The sequence below is a fragment of the Panthera uncia genome, chromosome A2 (assembly GCF_023721935.1).
Source record: "Panthera uncia isolate 11264 chromosome A2, Puncia_PCG_1.0, whole genome shotgun sequence".
NCBI lineage: Eukaryota > Metazoa > Chordata > Mammalia > Carnivora > Felidae > Panthera > Panthera uncia.
Window position 1 is genome coordinate 18,568,279 of NC_064816.1, and position 25,250 is coordinate 18,593,528.

General features: G+C 38.8%; 1 protein-coding gene across 1 annotated transcript in view; it reads left to right on the forward strand.

Moving 5' to 3' along the window:
- Positions 1 to 397: 397 nt before the first annotated feature.
- The window catches only part of DOCK3 (dedicator of cytokinesis 3), a 560,028-nt gene continuing 535,175 nt past the window's right edge, over positions 398 to 25,250 (forward strand). Inside the window, exon 1 of the mRNA XM_049640567.1 lies at positions 398 to 799. Within this exon, the coding sequence (XP_049496524.1) occupies positions 763 to 799 (37 nt within the window). The 5' untranslated portion in view covers positions 398 to 762. The remainder of the gene's footprint in view (positions 800 to 25,250) is intronic.

Here is a 25,250-nt window from a genome sequence, read left to right on the forward strand (position 1 = left end):
TTTCGGGTCCGGCGATACGCAGGGTGGCTCCCAGGACCTTTCCGGGATGGGCAGTGTCCACACTGTGGGCGACACTGGGATGGGTCTGAAAACGGTATCCTTCCCTCCTCCCTTCTCGATCCTCCCTCTCGGACAGAGTCCCGCGGCAATCTCGCTGTGCCAGGCAGGAAGCACCGGACGTGCAAGCCTCTAGCGGCCTAGGGCCTCCCACCTGTCCAGCCCGCCTCTACCATCACTTGCTACCGCCGAGGGCGGGGGTCCACGGAGGAGCTAGGTCTGACCCCCGCGGGGCCGTCCAATCGCCTCTCGCGGATTTCCCTCCGCTGGCGCGCGACGACGGCGCGTGAGCTCGCGCGCGGGCTCGGGGGGCGCGAGCCCGGGCAGCGCGAGCCCCCGCGCGCCGGGAGTGGCGCATGCGCGGCCGTCCTGCGAGCCCGCTGAGGCGAGCCGAACCGCGGCGGCGCCGGGAGCAGAACAGCGGAGCTGTGAGGGACCGAGCGGCGGCGCGGGAGCAGCGGCGACGGACAGGTGGAGAGACCTCGCCCGCGCCTCCCGGGACTGCTGGGCCGCTCGCGGGAGCCTCGCGGTTCGGACGTGGCGGCAGCGGCATCCCGGACGGCCTGTGAGGGATGCGCCGCCCACTACCCCGCGCCGCCTGACCGCCCCCGCTTCGGCTTGCGGTGCGCCACAGCCGGGCCCGCGGCCGTCCCCGCCGCGCTGTCGCCCGGCCGCCGCGCCCGCGGGGCCGCGCCCGGCCCGGCCATGTGGACCCCCACGGAGGAGGAGAAATACGGCGTAGGTAGGTGAGGCTCCGGCCTGGCCACAGCAGGGGTCCCAGGGACGCGCCCTTGCTCTGGGCCCCGTAGCGGCCCCGCCTCGATTCGCGCCCGCGCGCTCCCGCCCCTGCCCGCAGGCTGCGCGGCCTCGGCGCGGGGCGGGCGCGGCGGGGGCGGCGGGGGCGGCGGGGCGTGTGGCGCTGGGGTGGGAGCGGGCCTCCGGCAGTGGGGAGGGCGGCAGGGGGCGCTGGCGGTGCGGCCTCGGCAGGTGCGGCGGGCCGGAGGGGCGGGCACGGTGGGCTGGGCCCCTGTGGCAGTGTGAGGTTTCTGGTGTGGGGTACAGGGCAGTTTTACCCAAGAAGCCAAATCCTGAGAGTCTTGTTTTCTCCGCACCCAATCTCAGTTTTATCGAGTTTCCGCACCTGAGTTGCTGAGCCCGATGACTGTTTATTTTTTGGACTGGAACCTTTCAAATGGATAAAAAACGTTGACATCATTTTTCCAGTTCAAAATTTTGTAGACGTTTGACTGCAAGTGTTTGGTCTGTTTTAATTTGTTCTGCATTCAGTATTAGAAATAATTACTTCACACTGGGAAGTGTTTTTGGACATGTCTCAATGTTACGTTTAGTGTGTGTATATAGTACGGTGTCGTTAAAAACAAAAACACCAACAAACCTGCTTTCAGGTGAGACTGTTATTCATCTTAGAATCCTCTTTTTATCTTACAAGTGTTAAACTCCAGAAGCTAAATGATTCTTGTAACATTAAACTTCTTTAAAAAGAATGAATATTCAGTAATACAAAGGGTTGAATGTTAGTTTTCCTTTTAATAATGCTAGTGTTTTGTGGCAATAACATGATAGAGCTCAGCCACAATGCATTATTGTAAGTCCTGTGCCATCTTATTGGGTTAAAAACAGATTTAAAAGGTTGAGTGTACAGGTTCCCCCACCTCCCAACTTGTAATGGAAAACTATGGATGGGGAAATCTCTCTAAACATAGATTTTTATTTCTCATGTTTTTTTTCACCTAGCTCAATCAAGATTTAACTCACAGTTCACTACGAAATAACTTAAAAAAATTTTAATAAGAAATTTATTGTCAAATTGGTTTCCATACAACACCCAGTGCTCATCCCAACAGGTGCCCTCCTCAAATGCCTATCACCCACCCTCCCCTCCTTCCCACCCCCCATCAACTCTCAGTTTATTCTCAGTTTTTAAGAGTCTCTTATGGGAGCGAAATAACTTTTTAAACTGGCAGTAGTAACAAACATTTAGGAATACAATCAGGCAAGTTATGTGAAAATTGAATTTATTGAAATTTAAGGACCTGCAGAGAGATCTTCTATGTTGGTATAAAATCCTGTTTTGAAAGGTAACTTTCTAAAGTTTTTAATTAGCTGTGCTACAATGGCATGATAGTATGCTAGCATGGAAGTGATAAAAGAAGCCCTATTGCTTGAGTCTCTGTTGAGAAGGAATTGGGAAATGATGCAAAGAGCCAGGATTTGCCTCTGGGGACATTTTACCTTTTCTCTTAGTTCTCTAAATAATATATATATATATATATATATATATATATATTCCATGAAATGAAGAGTTGATGGTTTATCTTCTCCATAACTTGCTTTCAGAACTGCTGAACTAGGATAACAAATAATTGATGTGAAAGTGGCACCTAAGTGATAATTCCTTCTGGGAAAGAATCCTTGAGTAGGAGAGTTAGCAGATTTCTGAGTCCTGGCTTCTCTTTACTGGTGTGGTGGGCAAGTTAATATCATTTTCTTAATGTGTAAATTGGGGATAATATTTACCTACAGGGTTGTGAAAATCAAATGAAAGCATACCAGATGCTTAATAAATGTTAATTTCTTCTTTTCCCTGTAGTACTCAGAGTAATAATAATACCAGGTATTTCCTCTGATGTGTTAGTTCTTAGAAGGACACAGTGCAGGGTAATCAAGATAGGCATATGTGAATCTCCAGGCACTAGGATTTGGTGTGTGATTTAATCAGGAAGATGGAATGAAATTCTTGCATTCTTAGGACTGTGGGTTTATCTTTAGAAAAATGGTTATTTCCCGTGGAGAGGACACAGCATTGGGCACAGGGAAGGACCTAAATGCTTTGTAAATGAGAGATGTTGTTATTCTGAAGATATTAGCAGTTGTGATTTAGCGTACTTTAGATGCTTTTCCTGCCAAACAAGGCATCTCTTTTCCTACTTTCTCTCACAGCTTTGTTCTACTGTCCCTTCCTCAGTTATGGTCTGAAAGTTCTTGTAGAAATTGTTCAAAACTCAGGGTACATCTCTTTCCGTAAGCACGTTAGGACTCTTAGGCTTTTTATTTAGTAAAATCCGGTTCAGCCTATAAAGTAGCTTAAATGTTATACTTACAATAAGAAAAATAGTCAATCAAAAATAGTGTGTTAGCTGCATTATTTAATTGCTAGTTTGAAAATCTATTATCATTATTCCTAGGAGGTAGTATTTTGAGTTTCAGCTTTGATTTTTATGACCAACTTGGAGCATAGGTTTCTATCTCTGCTTGCTTTGCTAATCCATAATCCTTACAGCAAGGAGGGAAAACTTGTACCTACTCCCTACCAATTTGGAGAAACTGCTTGGATGTTAGTGAGGGAAAAAGTCCCCTGTTGCAGCATTGCAAAGGATTTTTTTTCCATTGCAGCTATTCATCTGTATTTGACATTGGTAAGGTGTTTGAGATTCTGTAGAAACATTTTACTTTAGCTTTTTTTTTTTTTTTAATACAGGAATTCTATACAGGTTACAACATTTTCAAATTATTTGATTTATTCACCTAGAACTAGGTGATAAATGAGCTTCTATTCATTGTAATATTCTGTGGTTGACTTTAGAGGAAGGGGAGAAAACTGTTCTTTTTTGAGGTTTAGTCTTGGGTCAGTCACCATGTTGCTGGGGATTCTTACTTAATGTTATACCATATAGAGTCCCAGAGCAGTTCTAATGTTATCTTCATCATACAGATGAAGAAACTGGATCTCAGAGGTGGTTAGTCCTTTTTTGTCCTTCAACAATTGAATATTCTCTTTATTTTTCTTCTTGGCAATGGGCAATATTTTGTGATACGTTTGGCTTTTTTGCTATCCTTCTTTAGTATTAAAGTGGCTGTTTTTTACTAAACCCGTTAGCCATGTTTTGACTCTTTATGTCTCTTTCCCTCTGAGATTCTGTTTTCCTTTCTGTTGCCATGAATGCTTAGAAAGCCCTGTATCTTTCCATTCTTTACTTTACATTTCCAAGAAGCTTCCTCTTCTAAAATGCATTAGGTGAGAACAGTCCACCTATTTTTGTGAAATAGTTGTCTTTTCCCATATTGATGGCACCCAAACTACCCAATATAGAAACCAAAGATCAAGAAAATACTTTTCTCATCCTCTGACAGCAGCAGCAGCAAACACTGATAACAAAACAAGAATGTTTATAATTAACTTCTAAAATAGAATAGCAGCAAAAGTTTGAATACATATGTACTAGTTTGTCATCTTAGGGCTGGAAGCTTGCCTCAGGTCATTATCTTGTTTATTCTGCTGTCATAAGGTAATTTTTTTTTAATAACTCAGGGCATTTGTTGTTTATTTCCTAATCCACACTTAGTAAATAAACCATGACAGTTTTTCCTCATCACCAACCAGAATACCTGATATTTTAGTTTTGTAATGTTATATTTATTTTTATCTTGTATAAAAAGTAATTCATATTTTCTGCCTTACTTTTACCAGATTTCCTTTTGCTTGATTTTTCCCAGATAGAACAAAAAAACACTTTTAAAAAAAAGCCCTGGGTCCTTAAAAGAAATTTACCTTGTAAAGATCCTGTGGTACAGAGGCATCTGAAGGCGGAGAAGGAATAGGTTGATGAAACCAGATTGGAAAGAACCAGTGATCACAAAATTTCACTAAATCTGTTGGTAAATAGGCTAAAATAGGCTACAGTTCAGCGAAATAGTGCAAAGGCAGTGGGCTTTTTAGTTACTTGTTCCATGAGGGAATCCCAGTGTTTGAAACCTCTGTAAGGGCCCCATACCTCTCAGAGGTAAAGGCATCTACTAGGGATAGAGAATATATCATATACCCAGGACTTTATTTTGTTTTAAAAAATGAGGATGTGCTTGATGTTTTATGATTGGGGTTTAGTGTTTACAGGGAGCTTCCACATTATGATTCTACTTGAGCCTTACACCATAATATGTCCTCTTCCCTCTTTTTGAAACAGGTGGGAAAGAAACTTTAGCTGAGAGGAGTTAGGGACTGATCTAGGGAATTTAAGTCAGTTAGTGCTGAGTTGAGATTTGAACGTAGAACTTTGGGAGTCTAAGCCACAGCTTCTTTTATTACATCATGTTGCTTCTGAAAGGACTTTGTCAGTAGCGTATATCTGTGGCTCAAAAGATAAGGCATTCTTGTGGTGCCTGAGTGGCTCAGTCAGTTAAGTGTCTGACTTTGGCTCAGGTCATGATCTCACAGTTCGTGGGTTGGAGCCCATGTCGGGCTCTGTGCTGACAGCTCAGAGCCTGGAGCCTGCTTCAGATTCTGTGTCTCCCTCTCTCTGCCCCTCCCCTGCTTGCGCTCTCTCTCTCTCTCTCTCTCTCTCAAAAATAAATAAACATTAAAAAAAAGACTACATAGTATTTATTGTTCTGCTTCTAATTGTAAAGATTTGCATTGGTAATGAATACACATTTAGGACATGACAAGTCAGAAGCACGTTTTTAAAGAGCTCTGAAAGATATGTTCGCTTTTTTAAAGACACTATTAGCTGAGAGGAAAGAAGTTGAGTTTGGCAAATATTTATTGAGTGCCTTTTCAAACCAAGAGGTCTTTTTTTTTTTTTTTAATTTTTTTAACGTTTATTTAAAAAACATTTTTTTTAATGTTTACTTATTTTTGAGACAGAGAGAGACACAGCATGAGCAGGGAAGGGGCAGAGAGAGAGGGAGACACGGAATGTGAAGCAGGCTCCAGGCTCTGAGCTGTCAGCACAGAGCCCGACGCGGGGCTCAAACTCACGAACTGTGAGATTGTGACCTGAGCCGAAGTTGGACGCTTAACCGACTGAGCCACCCAGGTGCCCCTAACGTTTATTTATTTTTTAGAGAAAGACAGAGTATGAATAGGGGAGGGTCAGAAAGAGAGGGAGACACAGAATCTGAAACAGGCTCCAGGCTCTGAGCTGTCAGCACAGAGCCCGATGTGGGCCTCGAACTCACAGACCGCAAGATCATGACCTGAGCTGAAGTCGGACACTTAACCGACTGAGCCACGCAGGCGCCCCAACATTTAAAAAATACATTTTTTTAAATGTTTTATTTATTTTTGAGAGAGACAGAGTGCAAGCAGGGGAGGGGCAGAGAGAGAGGGAGACACAGAATTGGAAGTAGGCTCCAGGCTCCGAGCTGTCAGCATAGAGCCTGATGTGGGGCTTGAACTCACAGACCATGAGATCATGACATGAGCTGAAGTTGGATGCTTAACCGACTGAGCCACCCAGGTGCCCTACCACTTAATAGAAAAGTCACTATGCAACAATATTCTGTAGTCTATTCAAATATTACAGTTCATTTTATCATGCAGTGTTAAGGGGCGCCTGTGTGGCTCAGTCGGTTGAGTGTCTGACTTCGGCTCAGGTCATGATCTTGCGGTTGATGAGTTCGAGCCCTGCCTCGGGCTCTGTGCTGACAGCTCAGAGCATGGAGCCTGCTTCAGATTCTGTGTCTCCTCTTTCTCAGCCGCTCCCCTGCTCATGCTCTGTCTCTCTCTGTCGCAAAAATAAGTAAACATTAAACAAAAATTATCATGCAGTGTTAAAAGAGAATGTGCTTTAGAAACATTAAACTAAATTGTAAACATGACACCTTTTTCTGTTTAGCAATTTTAGACATATTTGGAAATGTAACAGTCTCAAGATAATGGTCATTGAAGTTAGAGGTTGAAAGTACTTTATATATATTCATATCATATTTTTACATTGGTGCTAATTTTTATTTTTAATGGTTTGTATTTTGAATCTTTCTTTTGAAATCTGTGTCTTTATTCTTGATGATAAGAATGATCTGAAATTATTCCCAGTGTGTAAGCATTATTGGGTATGCTATATTAGGGTTTTAATTCTAACATTATGCTTTTACTCTAATGAACAAACCTGTTTATGATTTTGCTCTCGACTCTTGCATAACCCCTTTTGACACATTTTGTATGGAAAAGCAAGATTTTTTTTTCACATAAAGCCTCAAGGAACTTAAAAAAGTCTTCAAAAATACAGTGCCATATTATTTTAGCTGTGGTCCAGGTACTTGCAGTTGATTTGCTATATCACACAGTAGGATACTCTAGTAGAAATAATTACTATGTTGGGAAATGTCATTCAGAAGCTTCCTGTTTTCCTACTTTTCTGCAGTGGAATAAAATCTCAGCCTCCTGCTTCCATCTGTTTCTCCTTCTCTCTTCGAAACTCATTCATGAGCTCTTACTCACTGGTGAGTGAGAACCAAAACTGATGGAAGAATTAGTGTATGATGAATGCAGAACTTTGTATTATAGACTTAGTAACATACCTCAGATAGATGTGCATTTGGCCTTTATTCAGATTCATCTAGTGAAAAGCCCTAACCACTTTTCGGGACAGCCCTATTTTATTGTTTCGAGAGCTGTAATTCGAACATTCTTCCTTACTGAATAGACTCCCTATAATTTCTTAGAAGTCTGTGTTCTGTGCCTATATTTAAATAATTTGCCTCATAGCCCTTCAGTAGTTTATAACATTTTAGAATTGTAAGGCATTTTAGAGATACATGGGTTTCAGGCTCTAGAACTAAGTAAGTCTAGTTGGAATAGCTGACATTCATTAAGTGTTTACCACATGCCTAGCACTTTCATGTTATGGCTCAAATTTGCTTTTCAGCCTCATCTGCTGACCTACTGGTACTTTATAATTTAGTGGAACTGAACTTTCACCAAGTCTTTCAATCTCGACTTAATTACACTAGTGCTGTCATGTGCCAGGACTATTTGTCACCCATTAAGTACTTGTTATTTACTGCATCATGTCTCATTCATATTATTCTTTTTATGTGGGGTCTTTTACCTCCTCCATCTCTCAGAGTTTTTCCTGTCAGCTAGGCTCCTTTCGTATATTGTTATCTTTGTAAATCTTTTTAGACCCTTGACCCTCTCTTTCTCCAATTAGATAGATTTTGTTCTTTTAAGTTCATAAAACTTTGTACCTTATAGTGGTATATTTATTTTGTCCTCTTCCACTAGACTAATGTGTTTCCAATTTTTTACTATGCCCTACAATAAGAAGTACATTTAAAGTTGCTATCTCTGGGGTGCCTGGGTGGCTGTAGGTTCGGCTAAGTATTTCAGTTCAGGTAATGATCTCGCTGCTCGTGGGTTTGAGCCCCACATCGGGCTCTGTGCTGACAGCTTTGAGTCTGGAGCCTGCTTTGGATTCTGTCTCCCTCTCTGTCCCTGCACTTATGCTCTGTCTCTCTCTCAAAAATAAATAAACATTAAAAACAAAATTGCTGTCTCTTGTGTGTGTATCTACACATACATAGACTTGTATACACATATATGAAAAAGTTAAAAGTTTTATGATATAGTACTGTGTACTTTGTACAGTGTACTCTGATATTTTCTGTTAAGTGAGAAGTATTGGTGGCAGCTCACTCAATGGATCTTGTGACCCATGGTTAAAAAAAAACACTGCTTTAGGCTATAAACTCTTAAAAGTAGGGATTGTGCCAAATTTATCTTTGTATTCTTGGCAGATATAACTCAGTGCCAGGCATGTAGAAGGTTTTAAAGCTTGATTTTTGGACTTTTGAGCTACCATCTCACACTAATTACTCATACTGAAGTTATAGCAATTAAAACCTAGATTTTATTTTACATGAACTGAAGTCAAGTCTCTTCCATCCTGAACTTGTACGATTGGTAATAAATATAAATGTAAAATTATTAGTTTTATTTAAAAAAGATTTTATATTTATTTCCATTACATTTCATCAAAGGGGAGCATATTTGATTTACCCCTATTGGTCCTAAGTTGGTAGGGGGCTAAACGTATTTGGCTCAGCAGTACAGCCTGTCAGGTCTTTTTGAAGTTTGAATTTTCAATGTCACATATTATTTTTTCTTTGAACCTTTATCTACCCAATTGACAAATTTGTTTTCTTTTTCCAAGTGGTTGGTAAAAGGGTTGAACAGAATCAGAAAAAAATGTTATCTAGTGGGAAATGTCTAGTTTATAGACAAATATATTTTGCTATTTTGAACACAAATAATCTGAATGACTTATTGACATTTTATGAAATTGCCAGCTGTGCCACTTTTGTGAACCTATTCGTGTTTGGGATTAGGGTGGGCTCATAGCCAGATTGTGGTTCATAACCAAGGGGGAAAGATGTTGCTAAAGAGGTCTGTGTGGCCTTATATTTAAGTGTGGAGAACAAAGAAATTATAGCACTAGAAAGATGTTAAGTCCATTTTCATCTTCTGTATGAAATTTCATGTACATTTCATGTACAGGAGGAAGGGTGGCCCCAAACTTTTCTTGAGTTTTGTTTTTGATATTCTCTTCACATTCCCTATACTCTAGATATGCTGGACAACTCATCCTTTTTCCAGACAGGTTTATAACTGTCCTACCTTTGTCACTTTGCTTAGATTCTTATACTATGACAGGAATGCAATGATTACCTTTCTCTGCCTGGGAAATGGCAACTTAAAAAGCTCAAATGTCATCCCTTTGATGCCTTCCCAGTTCTGCCGGATATAAATAAGCACTGTTGCTTGCTCCTACAGCAGTTGGTACCAACCTTTGGTATGGCACTTATCCCTTTAGATGCTTAATTACATCTCTTTACCTTGGGGAATTAAGCTTCTCTAGGACAAGGGACTTTATCTTCATGTTTGTAACCCCAGGACCTAGCAAATAGTGAGTGATCAATAAATGCTTAATTAGGATTCCAATCTAGTGAAGAATTTTATTTTGCTTTGTTAATCCTTATAGTATTTTATTTTTTTCCCAGTAAAAACTTTTAGTTTTATTAAATAATAGTTAAGAAAATCTATGCCAAATGGAGCTATGTTTTAAGTAGTGCTATGTTTTAAGTCAAATGCTATGAATCATTACCTTTCACTGATCAAGTGACCTTCAAGGTGTTTTACCTCTACAGAAGCCTTCTCCTTAGTTCTATAAACTCACAGTATGTCCAGGATTGTTTATATAAAACTAAACCTTAATGAAAAATAGTTTCTTTCCTCTCTTAATATTCTTTTTTAAAAAATAATTTACATCCAAATTAGTTAGCGTATAGTGCAACAATGATTTCAGGAGTAGATTCCTTAGTGCCCCTTACCTATTTAGCCCATCCCCCTTCCCACAACCCCTCCAGTAACCCTCAGTTTGTTCTCCATATTTATGAGTCTCTTATGTTTTGTCCCCCTCCCTGTTTTTATATTATTTTTGTTTCCCTTCCCTTATGTTCATCTGTTTTGTCTCTTGAAGACCTCATATGAGTGAAATCATATGATATTTGTCTTTCTCTGACTGACTAATTTCACTTAGCATAATACCCTCCAATTCCATCCACATAGTTGAAAATGGCAAGATTTCATTCTTTTTGATTGCCGAGTAATACTCCATTGTATGTATGTATGTATGTGTATGTATGTGTGTATATATATATATATATATATATATACACACACATATATATATATACACACACACACACACACACACACCACATCTTCTTTATCCATTCATCCGTCGATGGACATTGGGCTCTTTCCATACTTTGGCTGTTGTTGATAGTGCTGCTATAAACATTGGGGTGCATGTGTCCTTTCGAAACAGCACACCTGTATCCCTTGGGTAAACACCTGGTAGTGCGATTGCTGGGTCGTAGGGTAGTTCTATTTTTAGTTTTTTGAGGAACCTCCATACTGTTTTCCAGAGTGTCTGCACCAGCTTGCATTCCCAATCCTGATAGTACTTTTTTTTATTTTTTTATTTTTATTTTTTAATTTTTTTCAATATATGAAATTTATTGTCAAATTGGTTTCCGTACAACACCCAGTGCTCATCCCAAAAGGTGCCCTCCTCAATACCCATCACCCACCCTCCCCTCCCTCCCACCCCCTATCAACCCTCAGTTTGTTCTCAGTTTTTAAGAGTCTCTTATGCTTTGGCTCTCTCTCCCACTCTAACCTCTTTTTTTTCTTTCTTTTTTTTCCTTCCCCTCCCCCATAGGTTTCTGTTAAGTTTCTCAGGATCCACATAAGAGTGAAACCATATGGTATCTGTCTTTCTCTGTATGGCTTAATTCACTTAGCATCACACTCTCCAGTTCCATCCACGTTGCTACAAAGGGCCATATTTCATTCTTTCTCATTGCCACGTAGCACTCCATTGTGTATATAAACCACAATTTCTTTATCCATTCATCAGTTGATGGACATTTAGGCTCTTTCCATAATTTGGCTATTGTTGAGAGTGCTGCTATAAACATTGGGGTACAAGTGCCCCTATGCATCCTGATAGTATTTTAATTTTTTTTTTAACGTTTATTTATTTTTGAGACAGAGAGAGACAGAGCATGAACGGGGGAGGGTCAGAGAGAGGGAGACACAGAATCTGAAACAGGCTCCAGGCTCTGAGCTGTCAGCACAGAGCCCAACGCGGGGCTCGAACTCACGGACCGCAAGATCATGACCTGAGCCGAAGTTGGACGCTCAACCGACTGAGCCACCCAGGCACCCCAGTATAGATATTTTAACAATATTCTTCCAATCCATGAGCATGGAATGTTTTTCCATTTCTTTGTGTCTTCTTCAATTTCTTTTATAAGCTTTCTGTAGTTTTCAGCATGCAGATCTTTAACCTCTTTTCACCAACATTTCTTACTTTTTTCATTTTTTGATAATAGCCATCTTAATGACTATGAAGTGGTATCTCATGGTGGTTTTGATTTGCATTTCCCTAATGATTAGTGATGTCGAGCATCTTTTCATGTGCTTATTGGCCATCTGTAGATGTTCTTTGGAGAAATATTCCACTGTATATATATGTCACATTTTGCTTATTCATTCTTTGTGTTTGGACATTTGGGTTGTTCATACCTTTTGGCTATTGCAAATAATGCTGTGGTGAACATTTGGCATATGAGTATCTGACTCCCTATTTCCAAATCTTTAGGGTATATACCTAGAAGTAGAATTATTTATCATATGGTAATTCTGTGTTTAGTTTTTTGAGGAACCACTATACTGTTTTTCATATCGCCTGCACAATTTTACATTCCCACCATCCATGTTACATTCCCACCATCCATGTGCAAGGATTCCCAATTTCTCTACGCCCTTTGCCAGTACATGTTACTTTCTCTTCTTGAAAAACATATTTTTATTACAGCTATCCAGATGGGTGTGGAATGGGATCTCATTGTGGTTTTGATTTGCATTTCCCTAATAATAATGATGTTGAACTTCTTTTTATGTGATTATTGGCCATTTATAGGTTTTCTTTGGAGAAATGTCTATTCAAGTACCTAGCCCATTTTTTTTTCTTTTCCAAATTTTTATTTAAATACAGCTAGGTAACATACAATGTAATATTAGTTTCAGGTGTAGAATTTAGTAACTTATCACTTACATACAACACCCAGCGCTCATCACAAGTGCCCTCCTTAATGCCCATCATCTATTTAACGTATCCCTCCTCTTCCCACCTCTCCTCCAGTAACCCTCAGTTTGTTCTGTATAGTTAAGAGTTCTGTTTCCTGGTTTGCCTCTCTTTTTTTCCCTCTATGTTCATGTGTTTTGTTTCTTAAATTCCACATATGAGTGAAATTGTATGGTATTTCTCTGACTTATTTTGCTTAGCATAGTACTCTATAGCTCCATCCATGTCATTGCAAATGACAAATTTCATTCTTTTTTTTATTTCTTTGCCTGTTTTTAAATAGATCTTTTGTTGTTGTTGTGCTTCTTTTTATATTCTGGATATTAACCCTTTATCAGATACGTGGTTTGCAAATTTTTTTCTGATTTCATGGTTTGCCTTTTCACTCTTTTATACTGTCCTTTGATAGTATAAGTCCTTTGATACACATAAGTTTTTGTTTTTGTTTTTTAAAAATTTTTTTAATGTTTATTTTTGACAGAGGGAGAGGGAGAGAGAGACAGAGCATGAGCAGGGGAGGGGGCAGAGAAAGAGGGAGACACAGCATCTGAAGCAGGCTCCAGGCTCCGACCTGTCAGCACAGAGCCCAACGACGCTCGAACTCACAGACTGTGAGATCATGACTTGAGCTGAAGTCGGACGCCCAATGAACTGAGCCGCCCAGGTGCCCCGATACACATAAGCTTTTAATTTTGACAAAGTCTAATTTATCTGTTTTCTTTTGCTGCCTGTACTTTTGGTGTCATAGCCAAAAAAAAAAAAAAAAAAAAAAAATCACGACCAAATTCATCATGAAGCTTTTCTTTTGAGAGTTTTATAGTTTTAGCGTTTACATGTAGATCTTTGATCCATTTTGAGTTAATTTTTGTATATGGTGTAATGTAGGGTTCCAGCTTCATATTTTGGCATGTGGATATCCAGTATCCCAGCACCACTTGTTGAAGAGTCCTTCCCCATTGAATGGACTTTTAGCATCTTTGTTTGAAAATCACTTGACTGTATATGTGAATCTCTGCTTCCTTTTTTTTAAATTTTTTTATACATTTATTCATTTTTGAGAGACAGAGACAGACAGAGCACAAGTGGGGGAGGGGCAGAGAGAGAGGGAGACACAGAATCTGAAGCAGGCTCCAGGCTCCGAGCTGTCAGCACAGAGCCTGACGGAGGGCTCGACTCACAGACTGTGAGATCATGACCCGAGCTGAAGTGGGACGCCCAACTGGGACTGAGCCACCCAAGCCCCCATGTGAGTGTTTACTTCTGAGCTCTGTTCAAGTATTTATCTGTCTTTATGCTAGTACCACATTGTTTGGATTACTGTAGTTGTGCAGTAGGTTTTGAAATCAGGAATTGAGTTCTCCAACTTTGTTTTTTCTCAAGATTGTTTTGGTTATTTGGGGTCCCTCAAGATTCTGTGTGAACTTTAGGATGAAATTTTCTGATTTTGCAGAAAATGTCATTGGAATTTTGATAGAGATTGCATTGAATCTGTAGATTGCTTTGAGTAGTGTCATCTTAACAATATTCTTCCAATGAATGACCATCGATGTCTTCACATTTATTTTGGTTGTTTTTGTTTTCGTATTGTTCATTGTTAGTACATGGAAATACAACTGATTTTTGCATGTCAGTTTTATATCCTGCAATTTCTGATGAACTTCTGAGTTTATTAACTCTGATTTTTTTGGGGAGAGGTATAGATTCTATAAGGTTTTCTACACATAAGGCCATATCATCTGCAAAGAGAGATAATTTTAGTTTTTCTTTTCTAATTTGGATGCCTTTTGTTTCTTTTTCTTGCCTAATTGTTGTTGTTGGGACTTCTAGCATTATGTGGAATAAGTGAAAGCAGGCATCTTTGTCTTGTTCCTGATCTTAGGGGCAAGAAAAGCTTTCAGTATTCATCTTTGAGTATGATGCTAGTTGTGGATTTTTCTTATTGGTTGTTTTTTCTTTAGCTTTATATTAATTTTCCATTTCACTTAGTCCAAACTATTACTTGTTAGTGGCCTTGCTTTGCATGTTTGTATGTATAAAAGTATGTATCATGTGAATCTGGGCATTTAATCTCTTCCTTCTTCTCAGAATTCATGTTTCATTTTGCTGGTAGTTCTGTGTCCTTCCTCAGTCCCGATTCATTCTTTCTTACCATATTAGTTAATATTTAAGGTGAATATACTAAGAACATTTATATAATTTTAAAGAATAATTTATTTTTTAAATTTTTATTTATTTTTTAAAGAATAATTTAAATCTACACAAGTTAACATGTGGTTATTGTTGGAAAACTAGATGGTAGAGATGAATAAAACACAATTTATTTGGCCCTAATCTTACTACTCAGAGATATTTATATTATGGTTCCCCCTAGATTCCTCTAATCAAATGAAAATAATTTGACAGTTGAATTTGAAGATAAGCTATTTAAATCTTCTTGAGTCAGCACATAAGAGTGGTTCTCACATGTACTTTCACTTAGGGATATTCTAGCTAATTCTTCACTCCATAGAGACTATGTAGTTTAAATCCCAGTGTTGAGAGAAAGGAACTCATGCGATTGTAATGGTTGGAGATTGGTGGAAGCCTTTTTGAAACAGATTTAATATGAAGATATAAGTGGATAGAAATTGTTGAAGAATAATTCATCCCCAAAAATGTAGAATTTGAAATGATTTTAGTTATGATTTGGGGGTGGAAGATAAAGATGGTACTGAGATTAACATGATACAAAGATTGGCAAGATAGTATCAGCTTTAGTTGTTATATTGAGCCTTTGGTATTAAGAGGGAAAGTTTCTTGGCAAGAGTAGAAGAGGAAGAAGTTTTTTTTTTTGAGGTAATGAAAAACATAGGTAGTAACATGAAATTAAAAGTATAAGTCTAACTGGCAAGTCAAGATACCTCATTGAATTTTTTTTTTTAATTGATTCAGTATACATTTGTAGAAGATTTGGTACCTAGGCTCTGTGGAACAATGAAGGAAGAAGGCACAGGTCTATCTAAAAACCTTTAATCTGGAGGATTGTGAAAATTAGATTTGGGAAGTTATATTTTATGAAGGTAATAGTTGAAACAATGCCAGTAGACAGGAGTTTTTAGCTAAGAATTATATATTCATGGAGTTTTGGGTCTGGAAGAGACCACAATGATGTAGCTCAGTCTTTATGTTTTTGTGATGGAATCAGCAAAGTCAGAGATGTATAGTGACTTGCTCGTGGTCACCCACTTTGGCTGGCTATTTAGGTCTTGAATTCAGATCCTGATTCCCTTTACAGGGTTTTTCTCCTGTATCACTCAATCTTGGGAGAAACAAAAAAAACCCACATGAGAAGATAGGAATCAGCCTAGAAATACTTATCAGATGCCTGCAATGTGGCATCAAATATTCCTGCTCTTGAGGAATTTATTCAAAGGATTCTTTTAATTATAGTAGAAGTCCATCTCAAATTGAAGCAGAAGGGAGAATGTATTGGTTTATGGAACCAAAAAAGACATGAATGAATCTGGCCTCAGGATAGACTGGGATCAGGGCCTCAAGACATCAGAACCTCTCTGTCTCCCTCTTATATTTAGCATATGTCTATGTGTTAGATTCTTTTTTTGAGGTTATTAACTTTAAATTTACTCCTTTAATTATTGGGAAACATAGCTCCTGGAAGCTCTGGGGTTACATCTTTACAGTGCATGATGGAATAAGAAAGAGTTATTTCCTGTTGGAAAGACTTCAGGGAATGAATGTTATGGCCCAGTCTACTTCACATGCCAACCTTTGGTTGAAGGGGGTCTGACTGACAGTCCCAGTGAATGACATAGAGTGGGGAAACTTTTGTAAAGGGTGAGGATTAGGAATGCTGGGCACACAGAACAGGAAGAAGACTACCGGACACACATACACATCATGCACACACAAAACCATAGTAAATGTCAAATGTAGAAGTAGAATGTGCCACAGGAGTTCAGAGTCTGGGGACACCAGGAAATATTCCCAAGGGTGAAATAACTGAGTCTTGATGAGTGAATAGGATTTTTGTAAGCGAAGAGGAAGCATGAAGGGAGATTCAGCCAGTAGGAAACAGTGAGATAGGACCTAGAGACTTGTGCAGGGTGTTTTTGGAGAACTATGAATAGACCCAACTCCTGTGACATTGGAGAAGATTGGGAAGATGCGTTTGGTTGATAGTGTGAAGGGCCTTGAATGCCAAGTTAAGGAGTTTGACCCTTATTCTGTGGCAGTGGGGAGCCATTGAAACATTTTGATCAAGGGAAAAGATATTTTGGGAAGGTAATCGGAGGAGCAGAAGAGTGATTTTAGATCAGAAAAACTAGATAAAAGAATAATGGAATTTATTTCCAGAGGAACTAAGCAATACTGTTCCTAACATAGAAAACCTATAATAATTGTGAACAAATCACTTAACTACTTCCTGTTTGCCTTGTCAGTAAAATAAATATATTCATCTTTCCTTACTTGAGATCAGAGTTTATATATAATTTTAGTAAGAAAATATTGTGTGGTAGTAGGCATTATTGCTTTATAAATGACTTTATTAACTTTGATACGTATGAGAGAGTGTTCTTCTCTATGGTATTTGGAGATTGTAAGTTGCAAATAGATTATTTGTTGAGGAAATTACAGTTATGTTTTATTAGTTCATAAAGTAAATGGAATTAATACCTTGGGCTTGATTTTCTTTTAGAATATTTCAATTAGTTAAATGACAGAAACAAGTCCTGAAATTAAACTTTAGTGTGATGTGTTAATATTCTTTTTTCATTTTAGTCTTACAATTTTTTTATTACTGAGAATTCTCAAAACTGCCTTTGTAACTGGGATTTTTGACACCTGTACCCTTTAAAACAGTACTAGAACTGCTGTGTACACTGTTTGTGCTCTGGGGGTCTCGAATTCTTGGAGACAATGCTCTTTCAAATCTTCTGTCTGCATCTCTCACTAGTAATTCATGGTCTCTGTGGCCAGGATGGGAGACAGACCCACTTGCTGTCCTTTTTTGTCTATCCTCCATGCCTCTACCCTTAGCTTCCCCCTTTCCCACTCTGAAGGTGTTTCTTTGAAATCTTTGTACTTCTCCTGACTCACCAGGCATTACATGCTCACCTTCCCACCTCATAATTGAAACTCATTTGGGACTCTGAATAGCTAGTTTATCTCTTACATTAAGGCATTTTCACCCCCTTTAAAATTTCTCTTTGCCCAAAGTGTGTTTGAAAAACATTTTAAAAAGGTAGCCTCTAACTTAAAGTGCTTTATCTAGAAGTGGAAAAAGATTATCCAGTATCTCTAATTTATAAGCAGCTGGTTTTTAAAGTTGAGGCTCAGAATTTTGTTCTGAGGACTAGTGTTTGTATTAAAAGGTTTGGCAATGATGTTTTTTTTAAATTTCACATAGAGGAAAGTAAGATTTACTATTCTGTGATATTTTTGTATTACTAGAATTATACTGAAAAGAGTACAACTTTAGAGACACTACGGAATGCTTACGTAGGTTCAGTATGCTTATACGTGGCATAAGCAAATACAATGTACTTAATTCAGAAGAATACTTATGGATTTAAAAAAGTTATGGAAGTAATGCTTGTGAGAGCCTCCTTTTAACTCATACCCCTACACCTTCCTCCCAGATGTATCCCTGTTTCCCCCCTCAGGTAACTGCTGTTGGTGTTTCAGACTCTTTCTATGTGTAGATAAAAATGTACAGATGTACATATTTTTTCACAGTAAGCACTGGAATAATAATTTTAAACACATAGCATTTAGTTTGTACTAGGCACTATTGTTAAGTACTTTACATTTATTAACTCTTTTTTTATGTTTATTTATTTCTGAGACAGAGAGAGACAGAGCATGAACAGGGGAGGGTCAGAGAGAGGGAGACACAGAATCTGAAGCAGTCTCCAGGCTCCGAGCTGTCGGCACAGAGCCTGACGCGGGGCTCGAACTCACAGACTGGGAAATCATGACCTGAGCCGGCATCGGGTGCTTAACTGACTGAGCCACCCAGGCGCCCCAACATTTATTAACTCTTTAAATCCTCACTGTAATTCCATGAAGTATATATTATTATTAGCCCTGTTTTTAAAGATGAGGAAACGGAGACACAGGAAGGCTAAGCACCTTGCTCAAGGTTATACAACTGGTAAGTGGTAGAGCTAAGATTCAAACCCAGGCATTCTGGTTTTGGAGTCTGCTTCTTAGTAGGAACATGCCTATGTCTCTGTGGCCACTAAGTCAGAACAAACCTACTTTTGTCCCAGATCATTGACTTAAGGAAACAAATCTTGGTTTTGTTTTTAAAACCTTTTAGGTAAAAGTTTATTATGTATCATTTGTGTTTTATAGCTGTCATCTTTCCTCTATTCTCATGGTGCTTTTTTGAGGGGGAAAAGGGGTAAATGTCAAATTCCATTTTGAGAATCTGTTTAATGTTATGGACCATCTCTCTTCAGGAACATCCACATATGCAAAAATAAAGGTTTACTAGACATATCGGAGTATTTATGGACTTTAAGCTCATCTTTGGGCTAAGCTGAAGAACCTCTACTTTAAACATTTCATTTGTCTTTTCTCTCCATTGTATATACATTGCTTTTAGCCTGCCCTTTATGTTACTAATTTACTTCTTTATAGGGTTGTTTCTACTTCTTTTTGTTTCTTTCTACTTACTATTTTGCTATTTTTCTTCTTATTTTAGTATCATTATGTACTCATGGATTTTTATTTATTCCATATGATATAATTAGTAATTTTGACTGTAATTCTCAAATTGTTTTAATGATTTTTTAAATGTTTGTTTATTTTTGAGAGAGTGCAAGTGGGGAAGGGGGAGAGAAGGGGGATAGAGGATCCAAAAGCAGGTTTAGCCCTGGTAGCAGTGAGCCCAGTGTGGGGAGTTGAACTCACAAACTGCGAGATCATGGCCTGAGCCGAAGTTGGGCACTCAACTGACTGAACCACCCAGGTGCCCCAAATTGTTCTAGTGCTTTTATTTTTTTTAATTTTATTTTTTATTTTTTCTTATTTATTTATTTATTTATTTACTTATTTATTTATAATATGAAATTTATTGTCAAATTGGTTTCCATACAACACCTAGTGCTCATCCCAACAGGTGCCCTCCTCAGAACTCCTCACCCACCCTCCCCTCCCTCCCACCCCCATCAACCCTCAGTTTGTTCTCAGTTTTTAAGAGTCTCTTATGTTTTGGTTCCCTCCCTCTCTAACCTTTTTTTTTTCCTTCCCCTCTTCCATGGTCTTCAGTTAAGTTTCTCAGGATCCACATAAGAGTGAAAACATATGGTATCTGTCTTTCTCTGTATGACTTATTTCACTTAGCATAACAATCTCCAGTTCCATCCACATTGCTACAAAAGGCCATATTTCATTCTTTCTCATTGCCAAGTAGTATTCCATTGTATATATAAACCACAACTTCTTTATAGAAATGGATTATTTTAAAAAACAATCTGTGACTATAACTTTTGGTAGGACTTCATCTGCCTCTAGAAGTGTATGTATCTGAGGTTGAGGATTTTGAGGTGAAGAGTTAAGATTTATGATTTACTTTTGTATTCTTTGGGAAACTTCTGAAATTTTAGAGAATAAATGTGTTGTTTTAGTGAAATTAAATTATAATATGGGTAACGGAAATAAGAAATGAGTTATAGAGCTTATTTTGCGTTTATACAGAAATTCACTTTCAGTTCATGAAAAACTTGTTGAGGGGCACCTGGGTGATTCATTTAGTTGGGTGTCCAACTTTGGCTCAGGTCATGATCTTGTGGTTCGTGAATTTAAGCCCCATATCGAGCTCGCTGCTGTCAGCTCAGAGCTCGCTTCAGACCCTCTGTTCCCCTCTCTCTGCCCCTCCCCTGCCTGCTGCACTCTCTCAAAAATAAATAAAACATTTAACAAAATTAAAAAAAAAACTTGTTGAGAACTTATTTTGTGTTAGGATGAGTTCCTCTTCTTCAAGAATTCATGGTCACATTTAGCATGTTAAGTACAGTAATTCTGGTATGTCTTATATATTGTGGGTGATACAAGAAAAGTGTTACTATCTTTACTCTGATAAATAATATTCTTTTAATTTTTTAATTATTTTTTTACTTTTAGAGAAAGAAAGTGTGCATGCATGTGAGGGCAGAGGGGCAGAGGAAGAGGAGAGAGAGAATCTTAAGCAGGCTCCATGCCCAGGACAGGGCCCAATATTGGGCATGATCTCATGACTCTGAGATCATGACCTGAGCCAAAATCAAGAGTTGGACATTTAACTGACTGAGCCATCCAGGTACCCTGATAAATAATATTCTTTATTTCAATATGTATTTTGAGCTCCAGATACAGAAATTCCAGTATTTATTAGGTATCTACATTTGGGTATCTCACCAGCACATCAGCTACTTGTCTAGATGACTTATGATCCTCCACAGTCTCTTTCAGCCTGTTCTTGTTTTAGTACTTTTTTGCCTCAATAAATGATACCATTCATATGAAGCTAGAATTTTGCCAGTCCATATTCAGTTAGTCACCAAGTATTAAGGATTCTAAACATCTCTGGGGGTAAGGGTAGCAGGCCACCATTATCTTTTTGGATTGCTGGATCAGTGTTTTTGATTGGCCTACCTGCATTCAATTTTGGTATTCTTCTCTACTCCCTTCTCTACACTGTAGCTGCCTGAGTGATTTCACTAAAAACAAATCAGATCTTTTACTCATTTGCTTAAACCCTTTTTGTTGCTTCTCTTAGAGTAACATCCGGATTACTCAAAATGATTTAACAGCCCCTTGGACTTTTGGCTCCTGCTTACCTCTCTAGCTTCATTCTTTGTCACCAAGTCATTAATCTGCTATATCAAACTTTTAAGTTGCTTAAAATGTTGCGTGTTCTTTCTAGACTCTGGATCTTGGAGATTTGACCCTGGTTTATTTCTCTTAACTAGATAACTGCAAGTCTCACTCTCTCCAACTGTATTCAACCAATCTAACATTTGTTAGTTCTTAAGAAAGTTATGCTTTCTCCTGCTTCTTTGCTCTTTGTGCATGCTGTTCTAACACTTATTTTTTTTCCACCCATTTTTGTCTTATATTCATCCTTCAGTTTTCAGCTTAAGTTTCAAGGAGGCCTTCCTTGTCCCTAGACCAGGTTCAGTTCCTCTGCTCAATGCACACATTGTACTTTTTATGTACTTTAACATAGCTCTCAATACATTGTATAGGGATTGCTTGTTTTTTCTTCTCCACTAAAGTGTGAGCTCTGAAAGGGTGGCAGTGAGGTATTTATTTTTTTACTACTGTATCCTCTGCACCTGGCATCTTGCCAGACATATGGAAAATGCTTAGTATTGAATGTTGACCAGTGAGTGACATAATTAACTTTGCTTGGGTAGGTTAGGGAATATTTCAGAGAGAAGGAAACGCATGGGTTGAGGCTGAAAAATGAATAGAACTTTTCAGGAGGTTGGAGAGAGAGTGATGAGAGAAAGGGCATTTTGGAGAACATCATTTACAAAGGAGTAAAGGTATAAAAAAGCATGAAGCATAAGGGACCTGATTGCTCATAGTTCCAACCAGGTCAGGTACAAATTTGAGGAATTGTTGAAAGATGAAGAGATCAAGTCATAGAAGGCCTGATACGCCATATTCATCTGTTGGTATTGGGAACCATTCATGTTAAGGAGGGAATTTTATCATCTGCTAAACTCTTACTGTGTCATGGGATTTTTCTTAAAATATATTATCTCATTTAATGCTTACAACAATCTTCTTTCTGACAACTGAATTTCATCTGGGCTGACTGAAGGCTGCTATCTTATATATCCTGATATATTTGGTGTTTATAATTCTATCCTAAGCAGAATCATATTCTTGGAAGTCAGGTTTTATGTATTATGCTTCTCTGTATCCCACAGAAAATTTAGGTCAGTGTTGTTATAGTTTTATCTCTTCCTCCAGTTTTGGTATAGTCTTATCAGTGCTTCTTTTAAAATGCCTCTCAGTTGAGCACAGCATACCAGATGTAATGTGATCATTTATTTCACAGTAGACTAGAGCTTTTATTGTCTGTGTTCTGTGCCCTGAGAGCTTTGTTGATGAAATTGACAACGACATTGACATTTTTTCTGGGGTAGCCATTTTGTATTGTTTGTTAGTGTTAAGTCACCAAATCTAACCAAGCTTTTCACATGAAGTACTTTTTTTTTTTTTTTTTTTTTTTTTTTAACGTAAGCTCTACATCCAACATGGTGCTTGAATTCCAGACCCCGAGATCAAGAGTTTCATGCTGTATCGACTGAGCCAGCCAGGCATCCTGAAGTACTTTTAAGAACTTTTGTATTTGTTTAAGTGCTGTTTTGGAGCATAAATTAGGGATTTCCATCTTTCTTCCTTTTAGGGATTTCCATCTTTATTCCTATTAAACTTCATTCTGTTGGTTTTAGCCTTGAATTCTGACTTATTTATCTATTTGGATATCTATCTATCTATATCTACACACACACATGTTTATGTATTTATTTTGAGAGAGAGAGAAAAAGAGCAAGAGCAAGCAAGCATGCTCATGTCCACTAGCAGGGGGAGGGGCAGAGAGAGAGGGAAGAGAGAATCCCAAGCAGTCTGCCCTGTCAGCACAGAGCTGGATGTGGGGCTCGAACCCATGAACTGTGAGATCATGACCTGAGCCAAAATCAAGAGTCAGATGCTCAACTGACTGAGCCACCTAAGCACCCCAGATATTTTTTAACTCATATATTTAAATAGCTAATAGATGGCTTAAAAATCTCAATATATAAAGGGCTATACAATATTGTGGTTTCCCACCCAGTCCTTCACTCTTTCCACAGTTGTTCTTTATGTATTCTCTCAGAGTTTCTATATGCATATACAGTATAACCAAATATTAATGTGTATTCTTATTTTGAAATATTTTTGTGCACATAAAATGCATGTTATACTTACTATACTTTGTGTTTAGCACTCTTCCCTCCTATCCCAACTTAGTGTTTCTTGGAGATATTTCCAAATAGTCCATAGAGAGCTTTCTTATTTTTAAAAATGTTTATTTATTTTGAAAGAGAGTGGGCAGGGAGCATCGAGAGAGAAGAAGACAGAGAGTCCCAAGCAGGCTCTGCGTTGTCAGTGTGAAGCCTGCCACAGAACTTGATCTCAGGACTGTGGGATCATGACCTGAGCCAAGATCAAGAGTCAGATGCTTAACCCACTGATCCACCCAGGTACCCTGAGAGCGAGCTTGCTTGCTTCCTTGCTTCCTTGCTTCCTTCCTTCCTTCCTTCCCTCCTTCCTTTCCTTCCTTCCTTCCTTCCTTCCTTCCTTCCTTCCTTCTCTTTTAACTTTTTTTAATGTTTATTTAAGAAAAAATTTTTTAATGTTTATTTTTGAGAGAGAGAGAGAGAACGAGCATGTGCGCACGCACACATGAGTGGGGGAGGGGCAGAGAGGGAGGGAGACCCAGAATTCGAAGCAGGCTCCAGGCTCTAAGCTGTCAGCATAGAGCCCCACGTGGGGCCCGAACTCACGGACTGTGAGATCATGACCTGAGCCAAAGTCGGATGCTCAACCGACTGAGCCACCCAGGCGCCCCTAATGTTTATTTTTGAGAGAGAGAGAGAGAGAGAGAGAGAACGAACGAACGAGTGAGCACAGGTGAAGGGCAGAGAGAAAGAGGGAGATACAGAATCTGAAGCAGGCTTCAGGCTCTAAGCTGTCAGCAGCACAGAGCCTGACACAGGGCTCGAACCCATGAACCATGAGTTCATGACCTGAGCCAAAGTCAGACGTTTAACCAGCCAAGCCACCCAGGTGTCCCTCTTTTTTTTTTTTTTTTTTTTTTTTTTAATGTATGGCATCTTTTTCTTTCTTTTTTTTTTTTAAGTTTATTTTTGAGAGAGAGAGAGAGTGCATGAATGTGCAAGTTGGGGAGGGGTAGAGAGAGAGGGAGAGAGAGAGGATCCCAAGCAGGTTCTGCACTATCTATGCAGAGCCTGATGTGGGGCTCAAACTCACGAAGTGTGAGATCATGACCTGAACAGAAATCAAGAGTCAACTGAGCTACTAGGGTGCCCCAAAAGCTTTTGTATTTTTAAAATGTGCAGGGTATTCTAGTTTATGGATGTGCCATAATCCATTAATCAGTCCTTTATTAACGGATATTTGAACTATTTACATTTTTCACTTATCTGTGTTATAGGGATTGACCTTGAACGTACTTGTCAACCTTCATTTACACTTGTGCAAGTGTATCTGTAGGATAAGATCATAAATGTTAGAGATGTTAAGTCTGTGGGTAAATGCATTTGCCTTTCAGTGGTGGTTAACATTTTTTTCTATATAGATCTTGCATTATTTTCTAAGTTTGTTCCTATTTATCCTTTTGTTTGCTGTTGTAAATGAGATCTTTTCTATTGTATTTCTATTGAGTGTATGTGTTTATATTTGTGTATGTATACACATATGGACACAATGTTACTCTTATTTTCATTTTATTGTTTTAGTTTATTTTGTTGGTTTTTTGAGTATGTAAAATCACTTACAGAATAGATTTTCTTGTTTTCCCACACCAAATTTTATTTTATTTTTTATTTATTTTTTTAAATTTGGGAGAGAGAGAGAGAGAGAGAGAGAGAGGGAGGGAGGGAGGAAGGAACAGAGAGAGAGGGAGAGAAAGAATCCCAGGCAGGCTCCACGCTTTTCATGCAGAGTGCA